Genomic DNA, 15337 nt, shown 5'->3' on the forward strand with positions numbered 1-15337 from the left:
TATGCATATGGAATAGAGATATGTATCATTCCATCTCAATCAGGGCAGCCTGATTAGTGTGTATATATATAAAAGTAAATCATTAACATTGAGGTTATAAGTTAATTATTTTTATTAAGAAAATAGACATTGAAATTTAAAACTAGATCAATAGCCCATGTATAATGAAAGAGCCAATCTTGAGTTGTGTTATCCTTGATTAGGTATTAAGTGATATACTGCATAATGTAAAAAGGTTTGGATGATTGTCAATCATTATTGTGGCGTTTCGTTCGTAAAAGGGCCAAATAAGTAGGAAAAGGAAAGCAATGCAGACACGTTGTCCTTCAGTTGTCGTGAGTCATGTGCATGCCAAATCCCCCAACGCCATTTTAATCAAGAAGCTTCTTAGCAGTTTCCTCTTGTTTTTCTTGCATTAATAAAATATGTGATTTTCCTTTCATATTTTCTAAAAGATTTGAAATACAATTCTAACTTAAAAGAGTGCAAAAAGGGCTCTCATTGGCTCCATTTCTTTTATGAAAGCAAAGGACATCTGTCATGTTTTTTTGTTTTCTTTTCCAAAAAATCCATCATGCTGTTTGTTTTCCCCCAATCAAGGACGAGAATTCTTTTTTATAAAAACTCCCACTGTGGTAAATAAACGATATGATTTTGAATTTACAATATATTTCATCGATCTAATAAAAGCGCACATACAATTTTATTGTAACTTATTATAGTTTAAATAATAAGCCTAATAGTCTAACCAATCCAAACATTTACATAATTTTATTATTATTATTTTTAAATTGAATGCAAATTTAATATAATTACTTCAAAATTAAACAATAGAAACCGTAATATATATATAAAAACAGTAATATATATACCAATTAAAAAATAAAAAATCTAAATTGATAGATTCTAATACCATATTATTTATATACATTACTTTCTTTTGATTTTTATTTTTAAATTACGTCCACATTATTATTTACATTATTTAATTTTAACCAACAATTCAATTTAGCTAAAATTATATTGAATTGACTAAGTCATGACTAAATTCTTAGACACTTAGGCCTTAATAATAATAATAATAACACTTTAGGCTTAATTTAAATAACAAAAAAGTAAACTCATAAAAGTAAAGACTCCAAATGATAAATTTTTCTTATGCCACTAATAAATTATCATATTTGTGATAATATTTTATAGTTCATGCCTTTAATTTTCAATAAATAAATAAAAATCTAAAAAGATATTTACTGATAAAAAATTTAGCAACATATTTCATATGTTACCAAGTATATTGGATAGATTGCTGCATAAAAAATGAAAACGATATTAAAATTTTAATGTTTATTTTATTCTAATATATTATGGGCCAATAGTAGCAAATAAATCTATAAAATTAAAATTAATTTAATTTTTAATAATTTATTAATATAATTAAATATTAAATTAATTAATTATATACAGTATTTAGTTAATAATCAATTAGATATGCTACTTTTATTAAAATTTAATCAGTAGTACACGTAGCAAAACCAGATTAGGCAGCTTTAAGAGCGTGCATCCGTTAACTCACAAGAAGAGAAAAATAAAAGAAAAAATCTACAGCCATGGACTTAGTTGATAATAAATCGATATTATAATTAAATAAAATCTTATATTAGAGTCCCTCCTCCCATTTTACAACTCATAAAAAAGACATTTAAAAAGAGAAAAAAACTATACACCCGTATTCCGTGAACTAAAAAGAAAAGAAAAACCGAAGTAAGTTATTACTGGTTATTAATATTAATTTCCCATTTTTGGCCTTCACGATTGGACTGAAGTTGCTCGAACCTCTTCTTGCCTTATATCAGATCTGACCTTTGATTTTTAGCTTCATTTCCATTTTACCTCGTCTTCTACTGTTTAAGGTTTCAATTCAATTCAATTATACTCTTTCCTCAACATGAATTCCTTTTTGTTTTGGATCCAATTACACCGCTGATTTTTATTCAATTGTGTTTTTGTGTCCATTAGATTAGAATTGAAGAATGGGAGCTGCAGAGAAGAGTTTTGATATGGAGGAAGGAACTCTAGAGATTGGCATGGGTATTTTAAACATATCTACTTCTTAAGAAATTGATCTTGTGTTGCTGGTACGGTGTGTTATTAATTTTTGAGGTCTTTTGTTCACAGAGTATAGAACTGTGTCTGGTGTTGCTGGTCCTTTGGTTATCCTCGACAAAGTGAAGGTTGGTTTGGGGCATTTCTTATTAATTTTGCTGTGTTCTACTGTGATCGTTTGTACTAATAAAAGTTGTATGACATGCATATAGTTTTCGAAATGTTGTTACAGGGTCCAAAATATCAGGAGATTGTCAATATTAGATTGGGAGACGGAACAACTCGCCGTGGCCAAGTCTTAGAAGTTGATGGCGAGAAAGCTGTTGTCCAGGTTTTGCATAAATTTTTTGTCGTATTATGTTTTTCTTTCAGAATTCGATTGATCAAAGCATAATCTTGCACCTAAATCATGGGCTTCTCTCAAGTTTAATTTGAGTCCTGCCTGAGCAAGGTGCGTAAATAAAAACATTGGAAAGATGGGATCCACCAATCAACAGCATCAGCATAGTGATGCTTTTCTTCCGCTGATTCCATCTTACATTTCTATTCTTTTAACCGGTTTCTTCTTCTCTTTTTTTTTTTTTTTTTTTTGCATTACAATATTTTGTATGAACTTGTATTAAAGGCTGCTGGCAAGTCTTCTTCTGCCGCTGCAGACTTGAGCGTGGATGCATAGATCAATAGTTCTTTAAATAGCAGCAGTTTAGCAGAGTGAATGGCTGTTACATCTTACAGTTTTTCTTGAGAGATAATTATGTCTTGCACTAACCTTGCTTATAATTTGAAAAGGGAAGGCATTTCTATCTTCATCATGTGACTGTTTTTGACAAACTTATCATCTATAGTTTCTAGACAATTGAAGTTAATGCCTACCTTTGATATAACATTATAAACCTGGTTTCTATTTTTCTCTTATTGCAGGTGTTTGAAGGAACATCTGGAATTGACAACAAATACACTACTGTCCAATTCACAGGAGAGGTTCAGAGCTTTCTTTCTTTTTAATTTAGTTTGGTATTGTTATTTGGGCCTTCAACTGTTTGACAGAGATTGGCAAGCCACATCCTCAATACGTGCAAAATACCAAAAAAATTTTAAAGCCTATTTAATCATTTGACTAGTGCAGAAATTTATGATATTCTGCAAATCATAGTCACAGGAAACTTGCTCGACTATTTTGATGAGTAGTTCTTCTTTCCTGCTGCTTCATTTGTGTATTGATCCATTTGTCAATAGACATGTTTGGCTGTTCCTGTTGCACTTAAATATGAATTTTGTTCTCTAGGTTTATTATTCTAAAACTATCGTAGCCATTTTAATGTTAATTTTGCAGGTTTTGAAAACACCTGTATCTTTGGATATGCTTGGGCGCATATTTAATGGTTCTGGAAAACCTATTGATAATGGTCCTCCAATTTTGCCTGAGGCTTACTTAGATATATCTGGTGAGAGATAACTATGGATATCATGGCTATCAGTGATGTTGGAGCTTTCATTTTTAACACTGATTACAACCCTTTACATGTCTTTCTCAGGAAGCTCCATAAACCCCAGTGAGAGAACTTATCCTGAAGAGATGATACAGACAGGGATATCTACCATTGATGTCATGAACTCTATTGCTCGTGGTCAGAAGATTCCACTTTTTTCTGCTGCTGGTCTTCCTCACAATGAAATAGCTGCTCAAATTTGTCGCCAAGCTGGTCTTGTGAAGAGGCTCGAAAAATCAGGAAATCTCATGGAGGTATGTTGTGTTTGCTGGTGCTAATAAATGATGGTTTATGAAGTTAATAATATGCTCAAGGAGGTCACTTATTCTGCCTTATTCTGTTTGAACCAAGTTGTTTTCTTCTTTTGGATCTATTTCAATTAGCCTCAACATAGTTGTTCCCTTCTCAATAGGTTGTCAGATATAGCAACTAGCATGAAATTTCCTATCTCTGAGTTATGAAATATCGGACATTCATATCCAACCATTTATTATGAAATCTCAGTTTCAAGTACCTTTAAGATAAAATTAGTTCAGATTTGTCTTCATTCTTAGAAGATTCAGACTCTGTTGTAGAGAACAAAATTATCGTAGTAAGGATAGAAGATTTCCACATTTCATGTGGGTTTGCATTCCATGTTGGAATCAGGGTATTAGTTGCCTTTTCTTCGTCTTATTTATATTTCTTTGTAGTTTGAGAAATATGTAATTATTCTGTCCTATGCCATGACTTTGTTTGTAGGATGATGTAGAGGACAATTTTGCCATTGTATTTGCAGCCATGGGTGTAAACATGGAGACAGCCCAATTTTTCAAGCGTGATTTTGAGGAAAATGGATCAATGGAGAGAGTGACTCTTTTCTTAAACTTGGTAACTTTATATAAATTAATTACTTGATCCTTCCTTTAATATGGTTGTTGTCTACTGCTGCTTCTTTGAATGGCTGTTTCTACAATATTTTTATGTATTTACCATTTACATGTTTTTCTGCAGGCCAATGATCCCACCATTGAGCGTATTATCACCCCTCGAATTGCCCTTACAACTGCAGAATATTTGGCTTATGAATGTGGGAAGCATGTTCTGGTCATACTAACTGATATGAGTTCTTATGCTGATGCTCTTCGTGAGGTAACCAATGTTATTTCATCAAATGTGCTAGGCATGATATGTCTTTCCTTATCATATTACTTATCCAATGGACAAAAGATATTTGAAACTTCAGGTTGACATGTCCTGCAAGATATGAAGTTGTCAAAGATTAGGTTTTTATCAGACTTTGTGTAGTTGACTAAGGCAACCTACTTATATTCTGACTCCAGGTATCTGCTGCCCGAGAGGAAGTGCCCGGAAGGCGTGGATATCCTGGGTATATGTACACTGATCTGGCAACAATTTATGAGCGCGCAGGGCGTATTGAAGGGCGAAAGGGCTCAATCACTCAAATTCCAATTTTGACAATGCCTAATGATGGCAAGTTTTTGCATTCACCAAAAAGAAAATTCTGCTCAGAACAATATTCTCTTTGTTGTATCACTTATGTTTGATTTTGGTCTTTAAACAGATATCACTCACCCTACACCAGATCTTACCGGTTATATCACTGAGGGTCAAATATACATTGATAGGCAACTTCACAATCGGCAGGTGATTTGGAAACCTACCCTCAGTCAACTTCTGCCCTTCTTCTTTGCAATTTTTTTCATTATTCAGGCATCGTATTTTTTAAATAACCTTTGTCCATATTTAATGAATCTTTTTGTTGCTGCCAATGTGAGTATATTTCCTCATCATGTGGAGTCTGATAATCTTTCTAGATTGCTAGACCCTTTTTTCCAAAGATAATAAAAATTTAAGCAAGTTGCTCATTGCACCAGCTGTGTGTTTATTGATGTTTCTTATGAGCAGATTTACCCCCCTATTAATGTGCTGCCATCACTCTCGCGATTAATGAAGGTAAGACATGCCACTTCATTAAGCCAAGTGTGTCTCGTTGTGTTTAGATACACAAGTTGAGCAACTCATTATTAAGTGTAGTTGTTTTCAATACTTTGCAGAGTGCAATTGGCGAGGGAATGACTCGTCGAGACCATTCTGATGTGTCCAATCAGGTTTCCTTTTTTTTTTTTCTCTTGGAAGTTTTAAGTCTGGTAAAAAACTCTGCATTTCTTTAAATGCTTTCTTACTTGATCCCTTCTGACTTTGAACTTCAGTTATATGCAAATTATGCTATCGGAAAAGATGTCCAGGCAATGAAAGCTGTGGTTGGAGAGGAAGCACTTTCTTCTGAGGATTTGGTGCTGTCCTCTCTCTCTCTCTCTCTCTCTCTCTCTCTCTCTCTCTGTGACTCTCACACACGCCCATGCTGTGTTTTTATGCTTGTGTTTATTGATGGGAATTTTGATTTGAAGGGGGACCAACTGGCCTTTAAATGTATGCTAACCCTTTTTTCACGCGATTATACTGCCTTGATCATGAATGGCCATGTATTCAAATTTTCTTATTTCAATGTTCTGGGTGACGAATTAATATAAATATGCTTGGTTTTGTTTTTTCTGGCACCAGCTTTATCTAGAGTTTCTGGATAAATTTGAGAGAAAATTTGTGACGCAAGGAGCATATGACACCCGCAACATCTTCCAGTCACTTGATCTGGCATGGACACTACTTCGTATCTTCCCTCGTGAGCTTCTCCACCGAATTCCAGCAAAGACACTGGATCAGTACTACAGTCGTGATGCAACAAACTAAACTCTGATGATTCAAGCGGTTGCTCCCTTAACTTGTCCATTTTCCATAAGCGGGCATGAATTGTGTGCTTCTATTTTAATCCGAGTTTTACGCCTGGGCCATTTCTCTCTGCAAAAAGTGGTATGGCTTCTCAACAGGAGTGCCTTGAGCTGTTTGCCTAGTTTTATAGTTACATGGAAATTCTTTGGTTAGAGGACTCCAAAGCTTCTGTAAGGACTGCATCTTTCACTCTCTTTTTTTCTTTTTAGTTAATTCCTTTTTTCTGCACTCCTGCCTGGTGAAAATTATAGGAAGTTTGCTAGAAACGAGAAGCCCTTTGTATCAAACTTTACATATCCCCACCTTGAATTAAAATAATACATGTGAATCATCCTCGCATTGCATATTATCTTTTGGGAGACAGGACAGAAAAGGTTTCATAATAAAAGTATCTTTTACTAATAATCTCCAGAAGGCCTTAATCACGATGATATCATTATCTTGCATGTGAGATTGTGATAAAATATTGACTCATCCAAAATAAGAAAGAGAAGCGGAATCTTATAAGTTCTTTTGGTTCTCACAAGACCTTGCCACTGTTACTGCCCTTCTACAGCATTCTGCAAGAAATGTTCTTTTCTATATCTCTTCAAGATCCAGGCACTATTATCTTACACCATTCCACAATGAATATTGGTGAATATGTACAATTAAAGAATCAATTCTTACACATTTGACATCTCACTTTTCTTTCCTCATCATTGCAATCCATGTTCTCGATAATCTTGCTCTGCACAGCGGGCAAGAGCTGTGCCCAATAAACCACTTACGAACACATAATAGATGAAAAGTGTGGCGGCAATGAGGCAAGATACATGCCCTTTCCCCTGATTGGAAGTCCTGTATGATCATTTGACAAGAACTAGAATTACGAGAGACGTTAAACTAATAAGCAATCCATCAGATTTGGCAGAGTCGAGAAAACTAATGGAAACTGAATGTAATAAAGTCAAAAACCTGAAGGCAAATTGAACAGGATGGTCCATTCCACAGAATTATATCTGCTATGTTTTTGTCTGTGAGTTTAATCTTCGGAGTTTTCTTTATCCTGTGGACCTCACTTTGCAGTATGTGGGCAGCATCAGCCTGATCAATTGAAGCAGACATTTAATGTACGTACATTTTCACATAACCATCCAATACCAGTAACATTTAGCTTAAAAATTCACCTGACTTTCTGGCAGAACGTGCATGGTTGGGCTATGTCTTCCTTGGACGAGTCTTTCTTTTAAGCGGTTCGAAGCATTTTTAATCTTAAAGAGACAAATGTAAGATTAATTAAATTTACATCATAATGGGTGATGATTATGTATAATAGCACTGGCAAGGATGTCACGTACCAAATAAATGAAGCAATCAATTGTACAATCATCAGAATCCCAAATAGAAAATGATACTTCAAAGATTTCTGCGGAAAGAATACACCCCAAAATGCTTCCAACGGTAGCTCCATGAAGAAACCCACTCTTCGTTTTCACTCCAATCAAACCTCCAGAAATGGTTCCCAACGACGTTCCAACTACAAACAGAAACAATCAATTTTTGCTTCTAAGAAAAAATGTACTTCTTGCTGCCACCCATCTGAGAGTTTCAACTAACTTTAATGTTCTAAAATTGATTTTTTGGTTCTTCATTAGAAATGGTTTAAGAAATCACAAACCCAATAATATTGATTTCTGTTCATCTGATTAAATAAAAATTTCAGTTTAGACAAACAAACCGAAATTATAATATTTATTATAAGAATATATATATATAATTATAAATTAATATTCTAAAAGGTATTTTATACTATTTAATTACTTTATAATAAGAATAGTTTTTTTTTTGTTGATTATTCATGTAAAATATTAAAATATAAAAACGATTATAATCTAGTCTAAAAAGTCATAAAAAAAATTTAACAATTAAAAACTAAGACCAAAACGGAAAGAATTTGGTTTGAGTTGCCTTCTAAATTAATCTCGTTTGGTTTAAAATCTAAAAAAAAAAAAAAAAAAAAAAATTGATTTTCCGGTTCATTGGGATTTAACTTTTAAACCAAACCCACTATTGGCTAAGCCGTAGCTGGTTTTGCCGGCCAGTTGGGAGTACAAGGTGCCTTACAATAACTATAAAAAAAATAAAAAATGAAACGTAATTTTCTTAGATAGTATATGGGTTTACGTTAAGCTTTAGCTCGATCGATACGTTAAACTTGAGCTCGATGTTTTTCTTCTCCAAAGGGAAATCAAATGACTCTAGAGATTTATGAAAAAAAAAAAAGAGATTAGGAAGTCTCCATTTTGAACACGAAAAAGAATTCACTTACTTTACGTATTCCTTTTTCTTTTTCTTTCTGTCAACCTCTACCAATATGACAAGCAATCCTAAATTCCACGAACCCCTTAATCTACACTTTAGTTATGTTTCACCACTTACATGGCAGTTTACAGCTAGAGTCTACACAATGATACCTGTGGCTGTGTTGTATGGAGAATCAGAAATAAAAAGAGACCCGAGAAAGAGAAACTCACCTACTGCAAATACAAAGGCGGAGAGTGCGAAAAACATGCTGCAAGCAATTGCAGAAACCGTAGCAGAAAACCATAAAGCGAAAGAATAATAAGAAGAACATGTACATTTGTATACCTCCATGTGCATGTCAGAGTAAGGCTTGACTGGCTGTATTCAAAATGTCTTTATAAAGAATGATAAGAAAAGGGCAATTTTTTCTTGAAGTTTTATGGAGGGAAAAAAGCAGCGAGAAGCTCTTAATAGAGGAAATAAAGAAATGAGGGTTTTAACAACACACACATATATTTATGGGTAAAGCAGCGCCAGCAGCCATGTACAAGGTAGAAAAACTGACTGGATCAACGCTGATGAAGGCGCCGGCAATAGGTCAAGATCAACTCTATGTTTCTGAAGTTGAACGTTTTATAGTATAACAGTCCAGTCGCTGTCTAGATATTTAAATAAGTTGGACCAACTTTGAAAAGTAAGAGAAGAAAACCATGCATATAGTATAGAATACCGTATAATAGCTCTAATTTGCTTTGAAAATTCTATGGTAATGCTCTCGCACATCATCCAAATTAGACTCTCTTACTACGTACCCCTTCCGCCTCAGCAATCTTCTTGGAAGACGCACCCCTCTGCACTCAATCACGGAATCCCTGGCGATGGTTCCCCTAATTTTTAAAAATTTTAGTTTTTTTTTTTCTTTTTCAATTTGGTCCTTCTGAAAATTCCAGAATCAGATTATAGTCTTTCTAAGATTTCAGTTCGCCAGCGAGACAAATATAATTTACATTCTCGTTGAAAACATTTGATGGAAATGAGTAACAAAATGAATAGACTGAATAAGTACCTTTTCTGCCTCAACTTATAAAAAAAGGATAATAATACGTAAATAAATGTGCAGTGAATTAAAGCTTGTTTAAAGGGGAAAAAGAAACTGCAAGAATATTGGTCATGAGAATAAAGAATAAAGCGTCACGCCCTTTAAATTTCTGTCCCTGTTTTTTTGTGTTTGTTGCACAGTGATGGGGACAGCACCAATCTCTCCAATATACCACTTCTATTTCAGCACCAAGCTGTCGCATTTGTGATGTTTCTTGTCTGAACTATTATTTATGCCTATTGCTACTCTTTTTGCAATGTTATTTTTAAATAAACCCTAATATTTATTTACATTATGTATTATATATACTAAAAGAAATGTCGCTTATATATGATTGTATTAATAATATAATTTTTCTTAATAAAAATTCTGAAAGATGTTCATGATTTGGGATTTGGATATTTGAAGGTCCACAACTAAACTGACAAATGTAGACTTTTGTTAGATTGGAACCTTTCTGGATGCCAAGATTAGAGATTTCATGGACTTCCCAAATCACCTTCAATAATGTTATTGAATGAATATCTATAGGCCCATTTGGGTTTTCAAATGATCCTTTGAATTTATGTTTCGGATTGATACGAAATATATTTTGTTTGATCACTCCGAACGTGTATTACATCAAATAATTAGATAAATACCACATATGTAACAATTATACCAAGAAACTCTATTTTTGTATCATTACTATATATATAATTACGTAATTTATTGTCTATAGTATTTATTTATAAATTTAGAATTTCTATGCTTTACATTTAAATAGATAAAAATTAATTTAAGAGTTTATGTAATTATATTTATATCAACAGATAGATTAAATTCTAATAAAATAGATAAAAATTTTAAATAAATATTATTTTAATATATTAAATATTAAATAAAATAAATTATTTAATAAATTTTAATCTCAAGAAATTCACTCTGCCAACGATGGATGGGTGGAAGACATGAGAGACTACAACCAAGAGAGGCCCGGTGATTGAAAACAAGACGACAATAGAAGCCCAACAAAACGGTAACATGATGTAATGAAACGCGTGTAGCGAGTAGAAGCGTATTTGAGCAAAAAGTAAGAAATGATACTCAGCTGCGTCTAATGGGCAAAAGCAAAGCACCTCAAAAAGAAGTTCCTTGAGCAAAATCAACTCCCTTCTTAAACGTTTTCAATTCCATATTTAATAATATTCCCGAAAAAACAAAAAAGAAACCTGCATAATATTTTTATTATATATAGACAAAGGGCAATATCAAAAGTAATATATCCAGACAAGAAAACGAGTATAAATCCTGAAAGACCCACTCTTTTCTCTTCTGGGATTTTTCTGTTTTCTCCCATGGGACTCTGTTTCACAAAATTCCATTCTCGTTCCCATGATATCACTATATCTTCTGCATCAGATTCCCCTCCTCATCCCTACCAGTCCCAACCAAAGAGACCGCCTCAACAGCGCTATCATAACCCACCACCGCCTTATAATCCACGGCCAAGAACATCTCAAGCTCCTCCTCCAACATCTTCAGCTTCCAATATTGGTCCTATTCTTGGCAAGCCTTATGTCGATATAGCCTCAATTTATGATCTTGATAAAGAACTGGGCAGAGGTCAGTTTGGTATCACTTATCTCTGCACTGAAAAGACAACAGGATTGAAATACGCTTGTAAGTCTATCTCAAGGCGTAAGTTAGTGAATGACAAAGATGTTGAAGATGTTAGAAGAGAAATCTTGATACTACAACACTTAACTGGCCAACCCAATATTGTCGAATTCAAAGGTGCTTATGAAGATAGGCAGAATCTGCATCTGGTCATGGAACTTTGCTCTGGCGGTGAGCTTTTCGATCGTATTATAGCCAAAGGGACTTACACTGAGCGTGAAGCGGCTACAATTACGAGGCAGATAGTGAATGTGGTTCATGCTTGTCATTTTATGGGGGTCATTCATAGAGACTTGAAGCCTGAAAATTTCTTGCTTGTTAGCAAAGCAGAGGATTCTCCATTAAAAGCCACTGATTTTGGACTTTCTGTTTTCATTGAAGAAGGTTCGTTTCAAATTTCGCAACTTTTCTTGTTTAGTTTAATTTCTTTATTTAGTTGTCTTAAATCTTATAATCAAAGATTAAATCTTTAATTTCTTTAATGAAATTTTATATTTGCTAGAAAATTCTAAACTAAACAATAAATATAACATTTTTTTTTGAAAATTTTTTTAGATAAATTTCTTTGAGCCATTCATGGGCTGCATGATGCCACACCACTTACAATAATTAATTTACACTTTATTATAGATATTTAGAATAGGTTAACTTAGATAATGTCACATTATCTTTTAATTGGCTTATTTTTATCTGATACGGATAAAAATGATGTGGTATGTATATATATATATTTTTTATCTTTTCAAAAGAAAAAGAACCCTTTCTCTAAGTTTAATAAAGACTTTGTAGTATCTGCAAAAGACTTCTGTAGTTTGCACAACAATTTTTCTTTTAGATGCAATTATGGGTCAACGGGGGCCCAGTCAATGGAGAAAGGGACTGGTCAAGCACGTCAACATTTTCAATTACAGTGAGAAACCAAGAAAATGAACGAACTGATGATGTTGTGTGGACGCAATCACATCGACTAAACTGCCCATTGTCCCACTCCTTTTTTAAACATCAACAGATTGTCTATGGTGACAACGATGTCCGTATGAATGCTTCTGTTCATATTTCATTCTTTCTAAGGTTGCTTGCTTGCGGGTAACGGTAAAACAAATTCCAGAATTTAACTCCTGTTTCCGGTTCCCAATTGATCATAGGCAAGAGAACATTTTAATTTTATCATTAAATTTGGCATGAGTTATCTCAGCTTAAAATTGTATAATTTAGGAGAATCCTGAAGTATCCAATTAAGTTACTACTTGGTCCCTTAATTATCACAAGTCCTTATCACAGTGTAATGAAATGGCATGCGACTCTGGCATGAAAATTTTGTCAAGTGTTCAAATCAAGGTCACTTCCTCTTATATTGACTGAACATAGTATATACCTCATTCTCCAGGGGTAGTGTATAAGGACATTGTTGGAAGTGCATATTATGTTGCTCCAGAGGTGTTGAATCGAAGTTATGGCAAGGAGGTAGATGTATGGAGTGCTGGAATCATTTTATACATTCTTCTGAGCGGGGTGCCTCCATTCTGGGGAGGTTTGTTCTTTCTCTGCTACCTTCTGTATTCCATATCGCACAACAGAAGTTACTTTTGTTTTAGGAAACTCTATGTTAAATCTTGTCTGACTAATCTTGGACGAATAATATTTTGACATAGAGAACGAGAAAGGAATATTTGAAGCAATTATAAAAGGCCAACTTGACTTGCAAAGCTCGCCATGGCCTAAAATCTCGGCTTCTGCAAAGGACCTCATCAGGAAAATGTTAGCAAGAGACCCCAAGAAAAGGATTACTGCTGCCGAAGCACTAGGTAAGCACAGTTGTTTGTGAAATTTGACAGGCTCAAAATAATCTATTGAATTCTTTTACGTGTACCTTTCACTAAATGGCTCGATAGATCTTAGTTTTGAACCGCATTCTGAATTGGAATTTGATTCCAGTCCTTAATATATAGCACATAGAAAAATGTTAATATCATCTACTCTCTGTATTTTAATTAGAGCATCCCTGGCTAAAGGTGGGTGGCGAGGCATCCGAGAAGCCTATTGACAGTGCTGTTCTAAGAAGGTTGAAGCAATTTCGAGCAATGAACAAGCTGAAGAAGCTTGCTCTAAAGGTTTGATTAACCACTTTATATTCTGTTTCTAAGGCTGTATAGAACTTAGTATCATATGCATTTCAAGTTCTCCGATAGTACAATAGAATGACTCCATTTCAAATGAAATTAGAAATCTAATTTTTATCTTATACAGCACATTTTATTTTAAGGCTGCTTTCCTAATTGGAAAATTTAATGGCTTGAAGGTAATAGCAGAAAACCTTTCAGAAGAAGAAATCAAGGGCTTAAAGCAGATGTTCAACAACATGGACACTGATAAAAGCGGTACGATCACATATGAAGAACTCAAAGATGGGTTGAAGAGACTGGGATCTAGGCTTACTGAGGCGGAAATAATGCAGTTGATGGATGCTGTAAGAACTGTTTTAACTGTATAATTTCCTTTTATTTGTGAAGACTAGGTGTTGATAAGGTCAAATTATTACTGTCAGGCTGACGTTGACAAGAGCGGGACTATTGATTACGTCGAATTTATCACCGCAACAATGCATCGGCATAAACTTGACAAGGAAGAACACATGTTCCAAGCTTTCCAATACTTTGACAAGGATAACAGCGGGTGAGTACGCAGTTATCTATATGCATATCTTGCTTTAAAGTAAAATTTCCACTCTGTTTGGAAAAATATTCTAGAGAAAGATAATAAACAGTCTTACCAGGTAAACAGGTGTTCTTTAATTTTTATTGATATTATTTCATCAGGTATATCACGGGAGATGAACTAAGACAAGCCATGTCTCAGTATGGAATGGGAGACGATGCTACCATAGATGAGATCCTTGAAGATGTTGATAGTAATAAAGTAATTGTTTCTTTTTTATCACCTCGTGTTAGACTCTAATGGTTGTGGTGCTTTCTATTATTAGTCGTCGCTGATTCTGTGATTGTGATATGTTGCAGGATGGAAGAATAAACTACGAGGAGTTTGTAGCCATGATGAGAAAAGGAACACATGAAAATAATGGTTTGCTGTAGAGATTATGGATTGTAAGAAAAAATGCCAGGTGCTATCCGTGTAAGATGGCTTGCCAGGCAGTTGATGTGAAAATCTGGCGAAAGCCACTTGTGTTTGCGTAAATAAATCTGCACTCATCAAAACTGCAGCTCTTGTAAATGAATAATGAGGATAGCACTCTTATTGTTCAATGTCCATCATGGATCCATACTAATGGTGACAGCGATGTTTCTGCTTTTCTTTCTGCCATTTCTTTCATGGTCTTGTCATTCCGTCAGCTTCAAACCCACTTAACCATACCCAGCTGGTTTGGCTTTGGACTTTTTTCATATAATGGGAAATGATAATGTCCTTTTGGGCCAACCTTTCCTTTAATATGATGCATTACTTCCAACATGGGAAAAATTTGGGCTGTAGCGAAGGATTTTCTCCAACAGCTCTTCTAGGTTCGTCTCACTTGACCGATCTGGGAGGTGGTTGAGTTGGGCCTATTCGGGCTTGAACTTTTGTTTATAAATTGAGCAGCAAAAACATACCTGCAATATGATTTTCAGCAGTGAAGTTGAATTGAAAAGATAACCATGCCAACGAGTAGGCAGCAGAGAGACCAAATACTGAACAAACTTCAAAGCGTAACACAGATTGCAAATGTCCAATAAATAATTTGATTGGCTGGAATGGTTTAGCACTAAGAACATCCAAAATCCATAGCAGAAGTCAATAGATTTGCTGTTACTAGTTTTCACGTAATAACTTGATTAGGATCCCACCACCAACCTAGCCAAGGTATTGCTGCCCCTGATTGAATACATCCATCCACAAGCAAGGGAAATCAAAAAGC

General features: G+C 34.4%; 3 protein-coding genes across 5 annotated transcripts; 2 read left to right on the forward strand and 1 right to left on the reverse strand.

Annotated features, from left to right (window-relative positions):
• Nucleotides 1-1727: 1727 nt before the first annotated feature.
• LOC8267833 (V-type proton ATPase subunit B 2) lies at nt 1728-6714 on the forward strand. Of its 3 annotated transcripts, none has more exons than XM_048370862.1 (15): nt 1728-1910; nt 2017-2088; nt 2176-2231; nt 2336-2434; nt 3025-3084; nt 3437-3548; nt 3639-3847; nt 4335-4463; nt 4587-4724; nt 4916-5066; nt 5158-5240; nt 5502-5549; nt 5651-5704; nt 5807-6026; nt 6159-6313. In XM_048370862.1, exons 2-15 carry the CDS (start codon nt 2031-2033, stop codon nt 6179-6181), a joined length of 1440 nt encoding a protein of 479 aa, XP_048226819.1. In that variant the 5' UTR covers nt 1728-1910; nt 2017-2030; the 3' UTR covers nt 6182-6313. The 3 variants fall into 3 exon arrangements, with proteins under 3 accessions (XP_048226819.1, XP_002510596.1, XP_048226820.1); XM_002510550.4 differs by having other exon boundaries at nt 1738-1910; nt 5807-5890; nt 6159-6714; XM_048370863.1 differs by lacking the exon at nt 1728-1910 and having other exon boundaries at nt 2316-2434; nt 5807-5890; nt 6159-6714.
• Nucleotides 6715-6864: 150 nt separating this feature from the next.
• LOC8267832 (NEP1-interacting protein-like 1) lies at nt 6865-9703 on the reverse strand. Its single transcript, XM_015719053.3, has 5 exons — nt 8900-9703; nt 7724-7902; nt 7553-7636; nt 7341-7469; nt 6865-7223 (listed from the first exon to the last, which is right to left on the reverse strand). Exons 1-5 carry the CDS (start codon nt 9024-9026, stop codon nt 7065-7067), a joined length of 678 nt encoding a protein of 225 aa, XP_015574539.1. The 5' UTR covers nt 9027-9703; the 3' UTR covers nt 6865-7064.
• Nucleotides 9704-11011: 1308 nt separating this feature from the next.
• LOC8267831 (calcium-dependent protein kinase 29) lies at nt 11012-14745 on the forward strand. Its single transcript, XM_002510548.3, has 8 exons — nt 11012-11811; nt 12815-12958; nt 13080-13232; nt 13423-13538; nt 13727-13894; nt 13973-14100; nt 14244-14343; nt 14442-14745. The coding sequence occupies exons 1-8, from the start codon at nt 11106-11108 to the stop codon at nt 14514-14516; spliced, it is 1590 nt and encodes a 529-aa protein (XP_002510594.2). The 5' UTR covers nt 11012-11105; the 3' UTR covers nt 14517-14745.
• The last annotated feature ends 592 nt before the right edge of the window (nt 14746-15337 follow it).

Source organism: Ricinus communis, chromosome 2 (genome assembly GCF_019578655.1).
Source record: "Ricinus communis isolate WT05 ecotype wild-type chromosome 2, ASM1957865v1, whole genome shotgun sequence".
In the NCBI taxonomy this organism is placed as follows: Eukaryota; Viridiplantae; Streptophyta; class Magnoliopsida; order Malpighiales; family Euphorbiaceae; genus Ricinus; species Ricinus communis.

Excerpts from the sequence above, each read along its gene's own strand:
- LOC8267833 (XM_002510550.4), top strand. The coding sequence starts at position 2,031 with ATGGGAGCTGCAGAGAAGAGTTTTGATATGGAGGAAGGAACTCTAGAG. Across the intron at positions 4,464-4,586 it reads TGACTCTTTTCTTAAACTTG|GCCAATGATCCCACCATTGA; the intron begins GTAACTTTATAT and ends GTTTTTCTGCAG. Across the intron at positions 5,891-6,158 it reads CACTTTCTTCTGAGGATTTG|CTTTATCTAGAGTTTCTGGA; the intron begins GTGCTGTCCTCT and ends TTCTGGCACCAG.
- LOC8267832 (XM_015719053.3), bottom strand. The coding sequence starts at position 9,026 with ATGCACATGGAGGTATACAAATGTACATGTTCTTCTTATTATTCTTTC. Across the intron at positions 7,637-7,723 it reads TTGATTGCTTCATTTATTTG|ATTAAAAATGCTTCGAACCG; the intron begins GTACGTGACATC and ends TGTCTCTTTAAG. Across the intron at positions 7,224-7,340 it reads CCTGTTCAATTTGCCTTCAG|GACTTCCAATCAGGGGAAAG; the intron begins GTTTTTGACTTT and ends ATGATCATACAG.
- LOC8267831 (XM_002510548.3), top strand. The coding sequence starts at position 11,106 with ATGGGACTCTGTTTCACAAAATTCCATTCTCGTTCCCATGATATCACT. Across the intron at positions 12,959-13,079 it reads GGTGCCTCCATTCTGGGGAG|AGAACGAGAAAGGAATATTT; the intron begins GTTTGTTCTTTC and ends ATTTTGACATAG. Across the intron at positions 13,539-13,726 it reads TGAAGAAGCTTGCTCTAAAG|GTAATAGCAGAAAACCTTTC; the intron begins GTTTGATTAACC and ends AATGGCTTGAAG.